The sequence below is a fragment of the Cygnus olor genome, chromosome 7, assembly GCF_009769625.2.
Source record: "Cygnus olor isolate bCygOlo1 chromosome 7, bCygOlo1.pri.v2, whole genome shotgun sequence".
Taxonomy (NCBI): Eukaryota; Metazoa; Chordata; class Aves; order Anseriformes; family Anatidae; genus Cygnus; species Cygnus olor.
Window position 1 is genome coordinate 25,107,281 of NC_049175.1, and position 18,923 is coordinate 25,126,203.

Consider the following 18,923-nt stretch of genomic DNA (forward strand, 5'->3'; position numbering starts at 1 on the left):
AGGTTTGAAAATGTGAATCTACTCTTTGTCCCTGCTGCTTGGAAACAGCTGTCTCCTGGTTTGTTTTATGTGGGCGGCAGATCCCAGCAGATGCTGCCTCTCTGCTGCCCTGAGCCTTGGCATGTGAACCAGGTCTCAGCGACAGGGCCAGCAGATCACAGGAAGGACCCCTGAACCTGGAGCATCTATTTCTTCTAGGCCATGGTTCCTCCCTCTGTAGCTGGCTTCAGGGTGTCAAGAAACCTTTCAAGCAGTATGAGTGACCCTGTTCTTTGTGTTTCAGGCACAGCTCCCAACTCTCCTGTCAGCTTGCCTGAGTCACCCATCTCCCCATCCATCTCAGGGCCCTGGGGAGACGAATGCACCATCTGCTATGAGAACATGGTAGACACGGTCATTTACTCCTGTGGACACATGTGTCTCTGCTATTCATGTGGGCTGAAGCTCAAGAAGATGGCCAATGCTTGCTGTCCCATTTGCAGACGAGCCATCAAAGATATCATCAAAACATACCGCAGCACTTAGAGCAGCAGCAGATGCTGTGGTGGGACTAGGGAGGTGGAGAGGAGGCTGTGAAATAACGCAGGTCTCAGTCTCTATTCATCACCTGGGAGATTCAAAAACCATCGCCCACCACCACCCTGATCCCCACTTCCATGGACAACCGATGACACCAGCTTAGATGCTGCTCTTCTACCCTCCAAGCAAGCCCTGGGCCTGAACTCCAGTGCATCAGAGAAATCACAGTGGACTACTGTCTCCTACAGATTTTAAATTTTATCTCAAAAACAAAACAAAACAAACAAACAAACAACAAAAAAACAATAGCTGGAGCAATCATCCTTTTTCTACACCATGCACAGTGGAGGGGAATGTCCAATGTTTAGCAGGGAGAGCAAGTGGTAAAAGGTTCAGTGCTGCACCTCTCCTTCTGAAGACACGGTGTGTGCAGAGGACACCTTGGCAGAAGAGGAGAAATAAGCAATGTGTTTCTGTGTACAACTAGCCTGACCATAGGAAGCCCATTAGAAAGTGTGGAGTGAGGCAAATATTGACCCAGCAAGGGAGATGCAGTGAGCACATTCGCAGTGGAAGGCCTGGAGCCAGTGCAGAAAAAGACCTGGAACTTTTGAAGCAAAATTCTCCCTGTGGACATGGGGAGAACAGCACCATGGCAGTACCTTGAGGGCTGTCCTGCTGTTCCCCAGCAGAGGCGTTCACGGTGGGTTTGGCAGCCAACACTGGCCACCCTCCCTCCCAGCAGCATCCCGCCACCTCCTGTCGCCAGCCTGTTGCATGACAAGCATCTCTCACACCCCATCACCACCGAGTTGCTGTGGCTTGTCCCAGATGGTCTCCATGAAGCTCAAGGGATCCAACAGCATCTCTGCCCCCATGGCCTGCAGGAGAGGGAGATACACCTCCCTCGCCTTTCCTCCCCTTACCATCGAGATAACACTTCTAAAAAAAAAGAGAAAACAAACAAACAAGCCCAGAAACACATACAAAAACAAACAAAAAAAAAAAACCAACCCCACTGGGGGAGAATGTATAAACTACATGTCTGTGGGTCTCATTTACTGGTAACTTTATCACTGTGCTTTAAGACAAAAACAGCCAGGTGGTACTTAGCCAGCCCTTCAACAGCCAGCCCGCCGGCAGGACATGGCTGTCCTTAGGTGTTAGAAGGGGAAAAAGAAAATTATAGCTTGAGGGGTTTAGTTTGCTTCGGTTTATTTAAAAAGCCCCCCCCCCCCCCCCCCCCGGGCCCAGCTCCCCACTGTGGGTGCCTGTAATGGCGGCCCCCATGGCTGCCGTGACAACCACTGCACCATCATGGCTGCCAGCCTGGCCCAGAGCTGCTGGACGTTGGGCCCAGCCAGGGCAGCTCTGCTGTAGCTGGTGCTCCCTGTCTCCCCTCTGGCCCCCATCCTGGTGCCTCCAGGGCTGTGTGGGAGGAAGAGGTGGCACCTGGGCCCAGGAGGGTGGTCAGGGCCGGGGTGCAGCAGATGCATTTGCCCTGCCATGTTGCCCACCAGCCCGGGCTGGGGAAGGGCGTGAGGTTTTACCCATCCTGCTGAGCCTTCTCCTGGCATGGCTACCCACAGCCCTGCGTGTAGTGGAGCAGGTGAAGGAGCACCTGCCCACAGGGGCTGCTCCTGAGAGCACCTGGAAAACATGGCCTTGCTCTGTCCCCTCGAAGAAGTCAATGAAGATGCTGAGAGCTGGAGGGCGCATCTTAGAGCCTTTCTCTAAAGGCACCGCCATCACTGCAGCCTACTGCAGGGACCTGCAGCCACTCCCTGCCCGCCTGGCGGGCAGTCCGTGACTTGAACGCTGATACCCTGGTTACAGGGATTTACGTTATTTCTTTGCACACTTCTCATGTCCACCCCTAACCCAGGGGCTCAGCCCTGTGCTCTGGGCTGGCTGTCAAAAGCCCTGGAGCACCCTGGCTCCTGCATTTGGACCCCTCAGTGAGAGGTTGGAGGAAAGGGTGACAGCTGCCATGCCAGGAGCACAGCCAGTTTGCAGGCATGGAGCCAGCCTCCAGGACAGCACAGTGACTGGCAGGCATGGGGAGCCTGTGTCAGTAGTTATACAAACACCAGTGCAAAAATTTCAGAGAGGGAGAACCCAAGGGGTAGGAACGTGTCTTTGGAATAGTGGATGTAGGGAAATGTGCAATAAGCAGCCTCCCAAGCCTTCACCGTGTCAGTGGGACCAGTTTCCTCCTGTGCAGGGCAAGCCAATGGGTACATTTTATTTTTCAAGAAACTCCATCCATGGGTATCAGTGCAGTGGTGTGAATTCCCTTTTCACCTTTTGAATTCAGAGTGTTTTAATATATAACTGTGTTTGTTTTACTGTGGACCAAACTCTAGGAGTTAGCAGAAGCTGAAAGCTCCCCCAGCATCCAAGCTCAAAAATTGGGGTTCAGTCCTGCTCCAGTATCAGCTGGCCTCCAGTTGTGAGCAGGTAGGAGAGCAAGGCTCTCTCCAGGGAGAAAAAAACAGCAAAAGCAGTAACAGTAAGAACAACAGTCCTAACCTTTTGTTTTGTTTGAATTGTGTAGGTTCCCACGTACCTCTGTGTTCTTGTGTCATTTGCATTTCATCGCTTTACTTTAAAATGTTTTGTGTTCTGTTTAAAGAGAAGAATAACTAATTGTGAAAAATTGGATAACTGTGATTGTGAATAAAGTTGATTTAGGCATCCTGCAGCAGCATGAGTGACTGAGTATTTGCCACTTCCGTAAGCGTGGCAAAACATGACAGGCAGGCAAGAACAAGAGGCTGAGGTAAGAGCAATGGTGGCAAGAAAGCTGCTTCCTTGTGACCCTCTGCAGTGAGGAAGGACCCCACCACAGCCCTCCCCATACTTCAGGTAGGGCCATCCATCCCCAGGGCTTCCCTGGCCGGTGGCTTGTTGGGCCTGAGCCCAGGGACTGCGCTAGGGGAGGATGAGGAGGAGGAAGGATGAGGAAGAGGGGAAAGATGCTCCTAAAGTCGTACAGGAGTGGCAGAACTGGTGCACCATCGCCACCTGGTGTTCCGAGCACAGCACTGCACTTGGTAGGCTTTATCATTAATTTTTTAAGGATTGGTTTTGCTCCTTTTCACAACTACACATACGTGGGACCAGAGGAATTAGTCTGGGTACAACATAGCTCTGATGGTGGATCTCAGAGAAAAATGGGGAATGAAGGGAACAATTAATGGTGGGTTACAATATACAAGGGTGTACATTAGAGTAATATGTTGATTGCATTGGCCTAGAAAAACCTTTCCAACCCTAAGGATCATGCTACACACACACAGAAGGGAAGGCACAGTTCCCAGGCATGCTCCTCACGCATCTGTTTGTACTTTAAAGCACCCAGGACTGGGTTCTGCCTTGGTAATTCCTTGCAACCTTCAGAGAGCTGGGGTGCCCAAGCAGGGCTCCTTGTGCACCACCCACCTATGTGCCAGCATGGAGGAGCATCTCACAAGTGCCATTAGCAAATGCTGTGCCTCTGATGACAGCTGGCCCATCTCCAGGGACATCATTTCTTTGCAAGATGTTTGTGAAGTGCTGCAGCAGGGAGCAAAGGCATGCCCCCCTGCTAAAATGAAGGACACATGCAGGCAAGCTCAGCCATCCCCTACTGCAGCAACAAGCAGTTAGTGAGAGCCAACCCCCTCTGCAGCTCTGATTTGCAATGTGGAAGCCAGGCACTAGGAATGACCCTTTTTACCTACAGGTTTGCAAACTGCTAACAGACAAGGAAGCAGACAATTGTGGACAATATTTCATAGAGGTGTCCCATAGCTGAGCTGGGGATTGACGTGCTCGAAAACAGTCTTGTTTAGAATTACATCCCTTATTACAACTCGCCCCACTCTGCATTCCCTAATCCCACTGCCCCCTGCATCTTCAGGGACATCCCTCATAAGGAGCAGGGATCCATTAGTAGAAGCTCTTTAGTCTCCCTTACTCATCTGCTTCCCATAGCAGGAAATTTCTACCTATTATTTGGGCCTCCAAACCCAGCAAGGAGCCAGCAGGGCCCAGCACAGGACCCAGCAACCTTGCAGGATCAAATCTTAAAATCTCATGTTCAACCGCAGCCTGCTCTGCAACCTGCACGCAGAGGTGTTTAAGAACTCATCCCAACTTGCTCAGCAACCCTTTTATCACAGAAGGGCCACCCAAGCAAAAGAATGCTTCCCTTCTTATTTTGGATCTGATGCCAGCAGATCCAAAAGCCACACTGAAGTGTATCTTAAGACCTTGCTCAACACGTACAAAGGGTCTTTGTGTTTGAGGGCAGCAGTCCATAAAACTTTGTGGATTAGGAGACAAAAATACAGGTACAGTAACAACTCAGAGCCAGGGGACAAGAGAAGATCCTTTATCCATTTAAGCCTGAGCTGAAATTTGCAATTGCATATACATGTAAGTCACAAGTTATTTTGGGAAAGTTAAATTTAGTGGTTTGACAAACCGAGCGGAATTAAAAACACTATTGAAAAAGTTGAAAAAAATGAAATAAACCAACTGGATCACAATTAAAAAGGTCAAAAATTTATTTTTCCTTAGGGCATAAGAGGCAATGTAAACAAAATACAAAAAAATCACAAGTCAATTCTTACAGTCTGCAAGCATTTGAAGATAGAGTACCCTTTCCCCACCTCCCCCCAGAACACTGCAAGCCTGCTCAAATGTTATCAAGCAACAATTCTGGACCCTGAAGGTCTAGTGAATTTTGCCAAATCCCAAACAGGGAGTAAGCTTCTCATGTAAGAAGGACACTGCATCTGTTTTTATCAAACACTTCAAAAAAAAAAGTCCAACAAAATATAAATATTACAGATGAAGATCAGATTTAGCACCACCTTTGGTCCAAGCAATCAATGAACTGGGAGATGACAGGTACAGTCTGTTTAGCAAGTCCTTTCTGCCTGAGTCTTTGAAAACAGAGGTTCACATTGTAAGAACTTGTAATAACGCTGCGAAAACAGCCCTCAAACTCTGGCCGTCCCTCGCAACCTCCGCTGGTCCTGCACACATGGGAGGTGAGCATCGCTGTGGAGCAGCGCTCACTGCTGCAAACACCCCTCAAAGCACTCGGCAGAGCTGAGCTTGGCTCTGTTGGATGGGGCAAATGTGCCAATGGCCTGATCCTGCGCTGGCATGGCAGAGCACTGGCTTTGGGCACAGCTGAAGAGCAGGAAGGGCAGGGTGATGGTGTGCACCCAGAGTTGCCCTTTCCACTAGCATTTACCACCCTCCAAAGCCCAGGCCAGCACCTGCGTGCTGTCAGGTGTGTGATGGCAGATGCCTTGAGAGGAGCTAAAGCTGCCTAAACACATGTTATTGTGGTGTGTGTGGAACACACGGATAGGGAGCGCTTATCAAGCATAATTTATTCCAGGCCCTTTTTAGGCTGATCTTTGCCAATATACACACGTACACCACAGATGTATAGCTATGCATTTTTGCAGGTGTCTACACTCAGCTGCTGTGCCACACCACTAGCATCAGCCAGGATACACTCATGAGGACCTGTGACAATCCTAGGAAAAAAAAAATTAAATCCATAAAGCACCTGACAGTATTTTAAGTTTATTGTAACTCCCTGCTCTACAAGTGTACAGAACCTCAAATTGTCTCTTTTCCTCCAGAACTTTTTGAGCGGTCCTGAATAACCATTATTAGACACTGTTCACCTCCAAGCTGTAACAAATGCCTGAAGAGGGATGCTGAGATCTACCTTCAGAGACAAAAATCTCAAGTTCTTGCTTTGCATCTTCACAAGCACAATTGCCTGAGAAGTTTTCTCATTCTCCATTGAGTGACCCATACAGAGTTCTCACCTCTACAGACACAGACGTGATTAAAATCCCACCCCCAAACATTTGTTTTTACTTCATGGCTTCAGCACATGCTGCTCTAGGGGAAAAAAAAAAAAAACAACAACCACAAAACAAAAAAAGAAACAAATAAACCACACACAAATTCCATTGCTTTACATTGCATTGTGGTTCTCTGAACAAGCAAACACAATGGCCAAAGCATACGGCCATTAGGCAGTCATAGAAATGAGGGCAGCACCCTGAATGCAGCCCCTGTCCCAACCAGGGCAGCAGAGCCATCTTCCAACTCCCCCCGCCTGTGACGTGAGCAGACACAGGCTGGATCTGGTGATCAAACACTCATTTACTGCACTTGGCCTACGACATGACCACAAGGACAGCTCTGAAACCAGCCCTGGACTGGGCACTAAAATCAAGTCAAGTCTGCAAGTCTGGGAAGTCTAGGGGGAAGGTAATGGTTTGCACAACTATTGCCCTCCACCCCCCCCGACAAATCTAGAGCAACAAAAAAAAATTGTGCTATGGTCATTTCATTAATCTAGACTAGGACGGAGATGCACTTCTATTGTCCCAGTCCCAGAAGCAGGCCCACAGTACCATATGTATCAGCTACAGGTCCCCAAATGATCTAAAAGCTTGAGAGACTTTTCTATGGATCACTTGGCGCAAAGGAGAGCTGTATTTTCTGCACTGAGGATGTAACTCTTGTGTTGGCCTGTAAAGAAGTCATTCATCTTTGCTAGCTAGAAATCTAATCCGCATTGAATCTACCAAGTTTACGTGCAGACTCGGGGACTGGTCACAAGAAGGTCTTCTGCTTTGTGCCAGTTCAGACTGATGGGTGCATTTTGTCCCTCGTTAATGATATAACTCATACCACCGGTGGCAAAAGGTACCGTTGCTTAAGTGCCATTTTTCTGGTTTTCAGTTTTGACTGGAATGATTGAGAAAAGCAATATTTTTCTATCATGCACCTGATTTGCTTTTCTAGGAAAGCATCTCAGAGACCCAAATACATTTGGACCTTAGCAGGAGCTCTTCACTGTACAAACAGTTTTATCCAACTGGTCACCTCAAGTTCATTAAACAAAAATTGGACAATCCATGGGGCTGCAGTACTTAGTTCTGCTTCTAGCTCTACATTTGCTATAGGTACATTAATGGTTGATGCCAGAAATGTCAAAATACCTGCCAGCTCTGAAAGAAATGATACTTGGCCAAAACCTCAAACATCTGCACTATGACCAATATTCACTCCACTGCCTTCAATGAAACTAGATTAGAGGCCACAAGCAAATATGGTCCAAAGATGTTATAAAAAAACACAACAACCCAAAAAACAACAAACAAACCAAACAAAAAACCACAAGGTTTCCCCAAACTCATTTTCTTCAACTCTTGGCTCAACTCTTAACTCGCATCCCAAAACAAACTGAACGGACTCCCGCCTATAACCTCTCTCCAAATAAAAACAAAATCAAAAAAATCTCTCAGTTATTCCTTCTCCATGTACACAGTGACAGAAACCACACCAACTTCTAGACTTTTTCCCAAGCAGAACAGACAAAATGGTTCCCATGTTAAACAAAACAAAAAACAACAAAAAACAAACAAATAGCATCACCAACTTGGCCACACACACTAAGACCAACCACACATTTCTCTATCTCTGGTCACCAACATACTCTCCCAAACCCCCACAGGTACATTCCCACCACCTATCCGCTAGAAAATGGAGTGCTACACCAACACAACAATGACAACAGTATTTAATATTCAAGGTCACAATAGGAACATCAGTGACCCAGGAAACCCATTGCAAAGCCTCATTTGGACCAGGCCTTGACTGATTTTGTCATCACATACAAATTTGCTAGAGTAAAACCCATTGGACTTCCCAAACGAGCCATGTGCAAGCGCTCTCCTAATGGAGGAGAGCACAACCACTCAAACAGATTTCAGCTTTCACTCAGTGACAGGTTTAGGCTCCCAGTAACTGATTATCTACTGTTTCCAGAAATTCTTTGGGCTAATTAACAGCTCTGGAAACAGTCACAGACATACAAGCCCAACGGAGTTGCTTTCAACACCCTCCTTGAGTTATCTACATCTGAACTTTGACCAAAGCAGCAAACTGCTGGCAAGAATTCTCCTATGTGGAATGTGATATCGAGTCTTAACTGAAGAGTCTCATCTGCTTGATTATGCCCAAACATTGGGAGCAGAGTAACCAACGCTGCTGTCTGTGATTAAACCTATAATAAAGGAACGGCACTGACATAACATGAGCCTTGCCAGACAACAGAAGTGCACCTACTCTGTACGCTATTGACCCCACAACAGTTAGTTTGGGCCCTTAGTACAAGAAAGTCATTGTAACACTGCACACACTCTGCTTTCACAATACTCCAGGTTTGAACCCACTGTGAGTAATGAGCAAGTCTTTTCAGCAAGCCTATTCAGCACGGGGCAAAAAAAATTCTCCTAGAGACTGGAAACAATTATAACTGTTTTTTTCCTCCCTCATGAAAGTCTAAGACAGGAAATAGTTAAGTCAGCTATTCACAGAAATATTTCATTTTTTAAAAAGGTTTGTTTTTAATTCCCCTTTTGTTTGCTCCAGTTCACTAAATTGTTACAGGCTAAGTCCAGTGACGGCAGCATTCTCTTCTGTCCTGCTTTTTGGGTACAGTTACAAAACCAGTCTGCATGCTCAGGGGGACCCAGACTCAGAAACAAATTTGATCGCCCCCCACCTAAACCCCAAGGGTGATGATAGGATTTTGTTTATTCATTACTCCTTCCCTGGTGACCCAGACACAGTTTGAGAACAAGCTCTCAAACGACACCAGAGCTGTTTGCACAGTGAAGGCCTGCTGTATCGCTTCAATTTCAGACATCAAACACAGAGTCGCTAGCATAGCTTTGAGAGGAGAGTATCTGGAAAAGCCTGAAATATTTACTTTCATATCAAGAGTTACGTTTCAGAAATTCTCCTGCAGTGCCAAGCGATTCTCCCTCCCCTCTGCTTCTTTCCTCCACCACGCAGGGACCAAGACAGAAAGGTACCATTGCACCCAAATAACCCTGAGCATCAGGGGCAGATCACCATCAGATAAGGACAGAAAACACTTCCCAACAGTGTCACCAGCACCCGGCTCTTTTGGAGGGCCAGCAGGCAGGTGTGGAGCAGCAGCCAGACCCCAGTGAACGCAACCTCCCAGCCACACGAACTGCCTCCGCTACAAGAACCACGTAGCACAAGTTTGTCTGACTTTGGTGGGTCATTGGCTTCAGGACACAGATTGCCATAGTCTGTCATGGAGTGTAAAACTCAACTTTTCTCAGTAATAGAAAACCCTAACACAGAGCAGTGATGCGTTAAAACCATCTATACAGAGAAAGCACCCGCAGTGTCAGACCCAATAATTTACGGCCTTATTAGAAACATTTTTTTCCTCATATTTTATCTTTATCTACCCCTCCCCTGCCAACATAGTTACTTCTCATTTCTTTCCCAATTGTTAATATAATTCCCATTATTTTGATTCAGTAACAAACAGGAGTCTCAACTCAGGACAGCAGTGGCTTATGCTGACAAGAACAGGTCTGTAAAACGCCAGTGTGAAGCTTTAAACCAAAATTTATTTATTAAAAACAAACAAAACAAAAAAAATTGCACTCTCCAGCTAGAGTCAATGTTACCTCGATGCAAGAACAAATGAAGAACATTGTTTATGGGACCAGCCCACCCTGACATTATAAAATGGGAGAAGCTAACTTGTTCTGCCTACGCCAGTCAGGTCCACACGCAGCACGGCTTCGCTGCAGAGCCCCGGCCCTGATGTGAAGACACCCAAGTAAAAGGACACCCTCGCTCCCCACCTCGGCAGTGCATGCACACCCCACAAAGCTGACACCTAGAGGTATCTAACTAGGAAGAGCTACAGGTGACTTAAGACAGAAATCTTTGCTTTGCTCAGAGTTGGGGGCTAAGAGAGAGGAGGAAAAGCAGCAACACTGCAGCCCAAAGTCAACCAAGTGCAGGGGCCCTACATACAGTACATTATTTGAGAGTTACAGACAAACAATAGATGTGGCCACTGAGCAGCACAGAGGGAGAGGAAGAGAAATAATAAGCACTGAACATGGCTAGCAGAGGCCATTGAAGAGGTAAAGTGTGCAGACACATTCCCCACACATCGCCACATTGGTGGTCCCTGCTTCTATCAAGCAAATAAAAGCAACTGGGGGAAAAAAATAAACGTTTGCTCTCAGACCATCGTATTGGTATTGTTGGCAGCTATTGAACACTGAATTTACGCACAGCACTTTGCTATGCAAAAGCATAGCACTTTGCTATGGTAAATAGCATCTGAAGTTGCCAGAGAAGGAACCGCTGGTGTCGGGAAGACACCGGCAAAATAGCAGCAAAGCTCTGGTTTTAAAAAGCTGCACAACCTGCAGGGAAGCGGGTCGTGGCATGGCAGCCCCAGGGCTCAGTGATCCTGTGCTCCCTTCGGAGGCATGGGGACTGAGCAGGGGTGCTTGCTTTTGCTGAGAATGGTCCACAGTGAGTGCCAACTCTACTGATGCTCATGGACTTGTTGCTGGTTTAGACAAGAGCACTTGAAAGAACTAGGTTGGCTCCTCAAAACCAGATTTATCTGTAAAGTATCTGATGTTTGCCAAAATCACGTCATTGATAACATTTCAGTACAGCTGCAGAATTCAGTTTTTCTATTTGAATGCAAAGGTCTCTGGTAATATTCATACTTTCACAATCTGAAGAACAGCAGGACAAAACTTAAGCAGGAAGCTGAGGTACAACTGCCCTCCAGGGACAAGAAGCAGAGCTACAGGAGATGTGCTCCCCAGAGCTCAGAGAACCAAATGCTCTGGCTTTCACATTTCTTTTGACTCTCGTGAAAACAGTCCAGTTTTTCAGAGAAAATTTTGCTGCTACATGGAAATCACATTGTTTTGGACAGATGGAAGTTCTCCTTTCGTTCAAATAGGACTTACAATAAAAGTACTTTCAAAGAGCAGAGTTTCTGCTCAACTTTATTTTGGACCTGAGAGATCATCCTTTGCAAGCCAAGAAATATGGTATCAAAACCCAAATTGGCTGTGAAATTCTGCAGGTGAGAAATAACCTAGTTAAAACAGGGACTTTCTTCCTTATCGTTAACCTAAGGTGAAAAAAAAAAAAAAGAAAAAGAAATGAGGACATGTAAAAATACTTCCATAGCTTTTGCAATAAATACTAGTAACAATACACCATCAAAACTTGGGACTGCACCAACAGCATTTTCCCTTTTGAAGTCGATTCTGAAGCATAAGAGAGGACAACCACCAGCAGAGACATAACAGAAAGCAGTATCATGCATAGATGACATACAAAGTATTTAAAGCATAGCTCAGAAGTCCTGTATTGATAAGGATGTTAATGTACATTCTGTACATAAACCTGGCAACATGCTGCATAATCTTTACACTTTTAGTAACAGGTGATGCTTTTTACAAAAAGCAACTGTTCCCACCCCAAACAATCCCAGCTATCAGTCCCTGCCTACCCAAGGGTCCTGTTTTCATCCAGCTGCACCCTCTCCTGCATTCTCCCTTCCCCTAAGAGTGCATGAATAGAGAATTGCAAACATTTCACACTGCACGTTCCACTCCAAGTCCTGGATGAGGGGCCTGTTTATTCTATGAATATTGCACTTATCCTCTCATTGGATTTGTTTTTCTTAAGAATGCAGAGTATTTGGGAAAAAAACAGACAAAAATTAGGATACAACACAGGAAAATATGAGTTATTAACAAGCTAGCTATGAAGATCTAAAATTAAATAGTACTAGTTCTATTCTGTTAATACTAGTAATATGAAAATAATGAATGCTTTATCAAATTCCCTTGTTTTTCATATAAGATAAAAGCAGTAACTTTCTTTTTAACTGAGGAAAGCAATGAATATATATTACAATAAAATACGATTCATTAAGATCTGAAAGTGATGAAAACAATTATATAATGCCTTCGTCAAACTTTATAGCATCATAATGGAAAGCGACTTTGGGGTGCGCATCCACAAGGGCCAAATCCATTTTTTTTTTTAGCTGTACCAGCGCAGGTGTGAAATTTAATATATTTTTTCTGGAGTCTAACCTTCAGCCAATTTCAGTCCTTCATTATTGTGCACTTGCTATTAATGTACACTGATTCAAAAACTTCCTGTCGAGACGACATGGCACACGCGTCCAGTTGACACATCTTGGCACGCGCCCATCATATCTTTTATCTTGAAAAGTTTGGCTTGCAAACAGCTGGTAGGTATGACTACACCCACCCACTGCAAGGCATGAGAGCTAAGACAATTAACAGGAATTGCCTCCCACGGGGAAGGGCAGCTAACAAAAACTTATTACTGCTGCTGTTACGAGAGAGTGTTTCGAATGGGGAGACAAAGGAAAACAGCAACTAAACTTTTCAGGCATTATATAAACCTCAATAACGAACTCAGAAGTGCTCATTATTATTAAAGTTGCAGTATACAGCAAGACAATTTTCACATTCTCAAATTTTGTTCTACGGCATCGGGTTTTGGGTTTTCTGCTGGTCCAAATTCAAGACTTTTTGGAAAGCACGGGCAGCGGTGCGAGCAAGGCGCCAGCCCCGCGGTGACAGCAGCTGCCTCTTCCCCCGGAGGAGGGCCCCCTTCAGCTGCAAACAGCCTTGCCGAAGCTCTGCAGAGCTCTTCCTCTTCAGTCTGGTTCAAGAAGAGACCAGAAAGAGAGACATTTAAACAGTACTATTGATTTCTGCATTGAGTGCTCACTGAGGTGTACGTTGCATTTAAATATTGCTCTTGATCCAGTGTCAGTTCTGACAAATTTAGTAAATAAAGCTTAAGGCAACATGAACATTTTAGAGAAGAGCTAAAATGCTTCTAGCACTACACTGTCCTCTGAAACCCTACCAGGTTTCCTTGCCTTTACAGTCAGCCTTTATGATTTGGTCTAAGGCCTTTCGCTCTGTTTCACAGCTAATAGGGAAAAATCGCTTGTACTTTTGGATATCAGCGGAGCTGACTACGAGTAGCTGCTTGCCAATCAAGAAAATAATTCTTGTCCTTTCAGTTGAAAGAATAAAATGAAAAAACAATCAGAGATGCTGTGACAACAGTAAGAGAAGAGGAAGAAAATACCTGCAATTCTGGGGTGTGTGCGAGGGGGTGGTATTTATTTTACAAATGCCCTTTTAAAGCACCAAACATCAAATAAAGGGAAGCCCAAACCAAAGCATTGCCACTTGGTGGGAAGCACAACATGCCAGGCAGCAGCCCACATTCATTTCTAGCATCAAGTAGTTTAATTGCACCCCTCCCTTCTGCTGATGCAGGTGGGGGCAGAAGGAGGAAGGAGGCCATGTGCCTGGTTTTGCAGCCCGTCTACAGGCTCTGGCTCTCCTCAGGGCCATGAAGCCTTCTAGACAGAATAAAGGAGCACTTGGGCAAGAACACGCCTTGGGCTGATGCTCAAGAAAAGCCCGGTGGTGCTGCAACCACCAACAGTGTCACCCCCAGCACTGCTTGCCAAACCAACTCCCTGCAAAAGCCAGGGGTGGAAGAGCAAGCCAGCAAGGTGGAAAAGGAGCTGTGGGACAGAGCAACTTCTGTTACACGGGTGCCTTGTGTTTCACAGGCAGATCCAAAAGCCCTCACACTAACCTGAGCCTTGCAGCAAGTTCATGTCCACTGGGAACCAGCATCGTGCAAGGCACGTGGCAGCCGAGTGTCACAAAGGGCCACCAAAAGCAGCTTAGCCTTCTCAAACCCTATGAGGACTCCTGCAGTTCAGAGGTGCTTTGGGCTCGGCTTTGCTAGATGCAAGCATGAACATTTATAGTAGTCCAGGCTCTCCTGTCTGAATCACGTGCTGCTTTCCTCCCACTGGGCAGGGGCTCACAGCGTGTTGCACCGTACTTGGAAAATTCAGTGGCTCAATGCAGAAGATTTGGGAGCTGTGCTTCTACATCCCCCCAAAGAGATGACCTGGTGGGAATGTCTCTAAACAAAACTTTAGAATATTTTAAATAATAAGTTAATTCTTAATAAATATGTGCTTCAAGAAAATGATAATTATATACTGCACCTTTAAATAATGCACTTAGTTCTCTGCATTGGCTTTCATTTTGGTTTCTTTTATTGTTAAAGTGCATTAATTCAAAAATAATGAACCACTTCCGCATCATTATTGTTAAAATAAATCATAACAACATTAATACGAGTCACTAAGTCACTACTATTAGTACTGCAATCTAGCAGATAACTCTATGTATTGCTCTATTTAATACTGTCCAGCAGAAGAATATAATACTTCTATTATAATCTCACAACAGCTCCAGCAGTCTTTTATGGCTGCTACCATATTAGTACAACTAAAAATGGGGAGAAGTATGAGAGACAGGGCCACAATGCCTCAGATAGACATCCAGTAAGATGTAGCTAACTGGATATATACATATATATTATATAGCAAGACGTAAGGTACTAAGAGGACCCTGCACACTGTGATACGAGCTGTTGTGCAGATACACCTCCTTCTCCAGCCACCACAATATAAAGGGATCCCAACCAAACACCCTCCCATCCCTATTTGGATGCAGAGAGCTGCTCGGGCCACAGCACTGTTCGTAGCCAGTTGTGGCACCTGGATGTTGTTTCAGCTACCAAAAGGACATCAGCCAGGTTAGCTGTAGGCAACTCTCTTGATATTACCATGGCAATTAAACACTACCCCCCCCCCCCCCCAAGAAAATTAACAATAAAGACAAGAACAACATATAAATTGTGTAATTTTTTTTTGGCAGAGAAACATCCCTGGTAACACACAATATTGTTGTGCTGTTTTACTCAGTCCCTTGATCCCAGCTATTTTGAAGTCTTTATAACCTTTACCTTCCAAGCCAAATCAGTATGAAGCTCTGGTGGGAAAAAAGGGCACGTATCATTTTGTGTAAACCAGTAGTGAAATAGCCTGCCCCTTCCCCCTTAAAATGGGCATACAATACTGCCTATTATTTAAAGGAACCAGATATTCACCTTTAGTGATTAACAAGGCCATTTAAAAAAAAGCAAGACTTTCTCAAGTACAGTAGGGATTTGGCCAATGATGTTTACAGTACAAGAGTTGGCTACCTCAGGAATAACTCCATATTCCAAGCCTTTTCCAATGGATGCCTCATCTATTTCCAACCACACTACCCCCACCATGTGCCATGTTTGAAAGCATGAGTTAAGAAAGGCAAACAGAAATGGAACTAGAAGAGGCAGCTTCCTGGTTAGATGAATTTTAGACAAAATTGTTTCAATATTAAATCTCTGAGCATTAAAAGCCCAGGCACACTGTCCATTACAAACGTACTTTCTGGATTCAAGTGGGAACAGAACCACATTTGGCTCCTACTTCAGTTTTAAGTCTCTTCTGGTAAACCAAGACAAAAAAAAGTAAACCCAGAATGCACAGAAAAGACAAAAACACAGAAAAACAATTCCCCAAAAATATACAAATTAAGGATGTGCAGACTGAGTTTGATGGCTTTTTTCCCCCTCATTGTAAACACTGCTGTTGCAGAAGGTTACGGCTATTTCTAACTAATACCTTTGTGGGCCCTGCCAGCAGTCAGCACGCTTGAATTTGGACCAGATCACAAAAAACAGAAGCAACATATTTGACAGCTTTGTCTTCAGTGTCTTAAGGGACTTTTGTACATTTTGATATTATGATAAGTTTTGAGAAACCCAGCTCTGTAAAGAAATACAGCCAGAATCTCCTGGCAGAAGTCAAGCACAGAACTCAATATGGAGCCTGCAAATTAATCAATGTGCTTAAACATGGGGTTTGTAGGTTTGTTTTTACAAGCACCAGTAGGCATTGCTGCCCTAGAACACCTGAAATCAACTCAAAGAACAAGACAGAAAGAAAGGAAACAAAGAGCCCCCAACCATCACCACCTGATCGCCATTGCCGGTGAGCTATCAGTATCAACAAAATACAGCTGAAGTCAGAGACCAAATCTCTCCACGATGAAAAGGCTCCAACTCTGGACCAACCAACTGTTGAGAAGAGAGTTTAAAAAAAAAAGTGAGCTTCTCCAAAGGATTAGAGTCCCTCTGTGTTTCAGAAACTTCCATTTGCTTCTCATTGCAAGTTGTGGAAATGCATCCAAAACTCTTGGGTATTCCATGTATGGACAAGAACGAGGAGAAAGGGAGCCAAGATTGTAAAGTTTGGCACAAAACTCCCCAAGTAGATGCATGTGTATTTCTCTCACGAAAGGCACACATTTGGTTTCCTGTCAATAACTGGAAAGATGGGATGTCATACCCTGTTACACATACAAGATTATTAACAACTTCACAAAAAGGCATTTGACTATGCTGCATCTTCCTCATAGTCGCTTACAACATGTTAACCCCACAAACCTCTCCAGAACATAGCAGATTTGTCCTCAGCATAGACTCCTTTGTCCCTTTGTACAAACTGGGGCACAGGGAAACGTCTTTTTGTGTAGTAATTGTTTTTTTCCACATTTACACAGCAGGAACAGTATAAATTAGGGACGTTAAAGATATTGCAATATTAGTTCTTTTTCTCCAAATAATTTGAGGGTACCCAGCCTTTGAATGGCTTCACACCATTCATGATCTGGCAGTACCACCAGCCGTTTGGGTTCCTTTCAAGGACCTCCATGCAGACACCTTCTTGAAACCCTGCAGTCTCCTCATCCCCTTCATAGTCTGCAATTGAAACATAGATGTCCTTGAGATTGTTGTGGATGAACTGGGACTTTTCAATGGGCTTTGGCCTGACAGTGGACACAGGGATCCCATTCCTCTGGGTGGGGAGGTTGGAGGTGGTCTCTGAGCCGTCCGTGCCTGACCGCTCAGGCTGCTTTCCCTTTGCATCACCCTGCTGCAACCGTGTGTTACTGAAGGAGGAATTCCGACGGACATTTCTAAGATGATCAGTAGATGTTAAAGACTCGTTCCTGCGCAAGGAGCATGACAGGTTGTTTTCCTTTGGAGGGGGAGACACGAACACTGACTGAGGCCGGACAGCAAGTTGCCTCACACCATTCCGCATTTTGACTGGCCCTGACATTTTTGAAAAACCACCAGGAGGTTTGCTTGGGATGGGTGGCGTTGCACGTTTGCTCTGATTGATGGTGTTCAAAGCTTGAACTCTCTTCTCTATCTTCTCTAAACTGTTTGACTTGTTTTCATTTTTCCTGTTCCTGGCAAATGAGGCGTCAGTCTCTGCTGATGTGGTTTCTCGCTGGTTATCTGGGAGAGCCAAATAATGGGAAGGAGCCCAGCCTTCCATATCTCCATATTTCAGGTACCACCACCCACTGGGTTGCTTTTCTAGCACTTCTACTTCTACACCTGCTGGGAAGCAAATTTCAGAATCCTGTACCTTTTGGTACGAGTCAGTGGTCACATAGAAACACCTGGAGTCATTTTCTTGCTCAGTTTTGGCTGGATGGCTAGAGCAGAAAATGGCACGGGAAGGAGCTGTAATGAGGTCAGCTGAGCTCCTCCTAACAGGATCATCTTGGTTCTCAGAAGCTGTGTGTGGGGGGCTCTCAGACTCTTCACTTCTTGAACCTTTAAGTCCACCTCTGAGTTGCCCAGTTGGCCTCAGCTGACGCCTTAAAGTGCTGATATCCATCTTTTCTTGGCTCTGAGAATCTGCCTTGTTCAGGAATGGTTTGGGCCTAACGATTGGCTTTGCTCTAATGGAAGGACTCTGCCCAGGCTCTTTCTTCACACCCGTTCTTGGCATGCTACGTAAACCAACATCTGAAGCTGACCTTGGTTTCGTCTCCTCATTCCTGGAATAGTGACATTTTCCAAGATCGGGCTGGATGTTTTTGTCCATCTTGGGCTTCACAAGTGATGATTTTGGGGAGTTGGAACATGGAGAGTTCCTTCGGATCAAGGAGAGAGAGGAGCTTTTCTGAGAATCCGAGTCTCCACTAGATTCCTTATTGGACAAAGTATCTTCCGCATAACGCCTGAATCCCTCATTCTCATAAATGGTCTCTTCTTCATGAGCAACATCCTCTGAAGACTCTCCTACTTTGAACTTTGCCTTCTGAAGTGATGACACAGGAGAGGGCTTGAGGGGCTGAAACAGTCGTTTTTCAGGAGTGCCCTCTTCATGATGACTTTCATTTACTTCACACTCTGACTCAAAGCCAAAGGCAGGCACATCATACTCAGGTTCTTCATATTTGAGCTTGTGGGGAGAGTCCTGGGTATCCCCTGAAGAAATCATTCCAGTTGTTGTTCCTTCTTCAGAGTCTTTTGGTTTACTGGGAGGTGCTGGGGGAGGAACTTTTGGACGGGTTAAAGTACTGGTTCTTCTGTTTAAATTTGGCTTCTTCCTCTTGTCAATATAAGATGCTGGAGCCCATCCTTCCTTCTCTCCAATCTGCACATACCACCAGCCACCAGAATTCTTTTCTATAACCTATGAGATGACAAGGAGCATG

The 18,923-nt window shown here is 45.3% G+C and overlaps 2 protein-coding genes across 11 annotated transcripts in view; one reads left to right on the forward strand and one right to left on the reverse strand.

The window, feature by feature from the left end:
- Positions 1–7,677, forward strand: part of NEURL1 (neuralized E3 ubiquitin protein ligase 1) — a 155,254-nt gene extending 147,577 nt beyond the window's left edge. For all 4 annotated transcript variants that reach the window (XM_040564099.1, XM_040564098.1, XM_040564101.1 and 1 more), the window contains exon 6: positions 284–7,677. In XM_040564099.1, coding sequence (XP_040420033.1) covers positions 284–525 — 242 coding nt within the window. In that variant the 3' untranslated portion in view covers positions 526–7,677. The remainder of the gene's footprint in view (positions 1–283) is intronic.
- SH3PXD2A (SH3 and PX domains 2A) overlaps positions 5,049–18,923 on the reverse strand; it is a 252,560-nt gene continuing 238,685 nt past the window's right edge. For all 7 annotated transcript variants that reach the window (XM_040564093.1, XM_040564090.1, XM_040564091.1 and 4 more), the window contains one exon: positions 5,049–18,901. In XM_040564093.1, the coding sequence (XP_040420027.1) occupies positions 17,006–18,901 (1,896 nt within the window). In that variant the 3' untranslated portion in view covers positions 5,049–17,005. The remainder of the gene's footprint in view (positions 18,902–18,923) is intronic.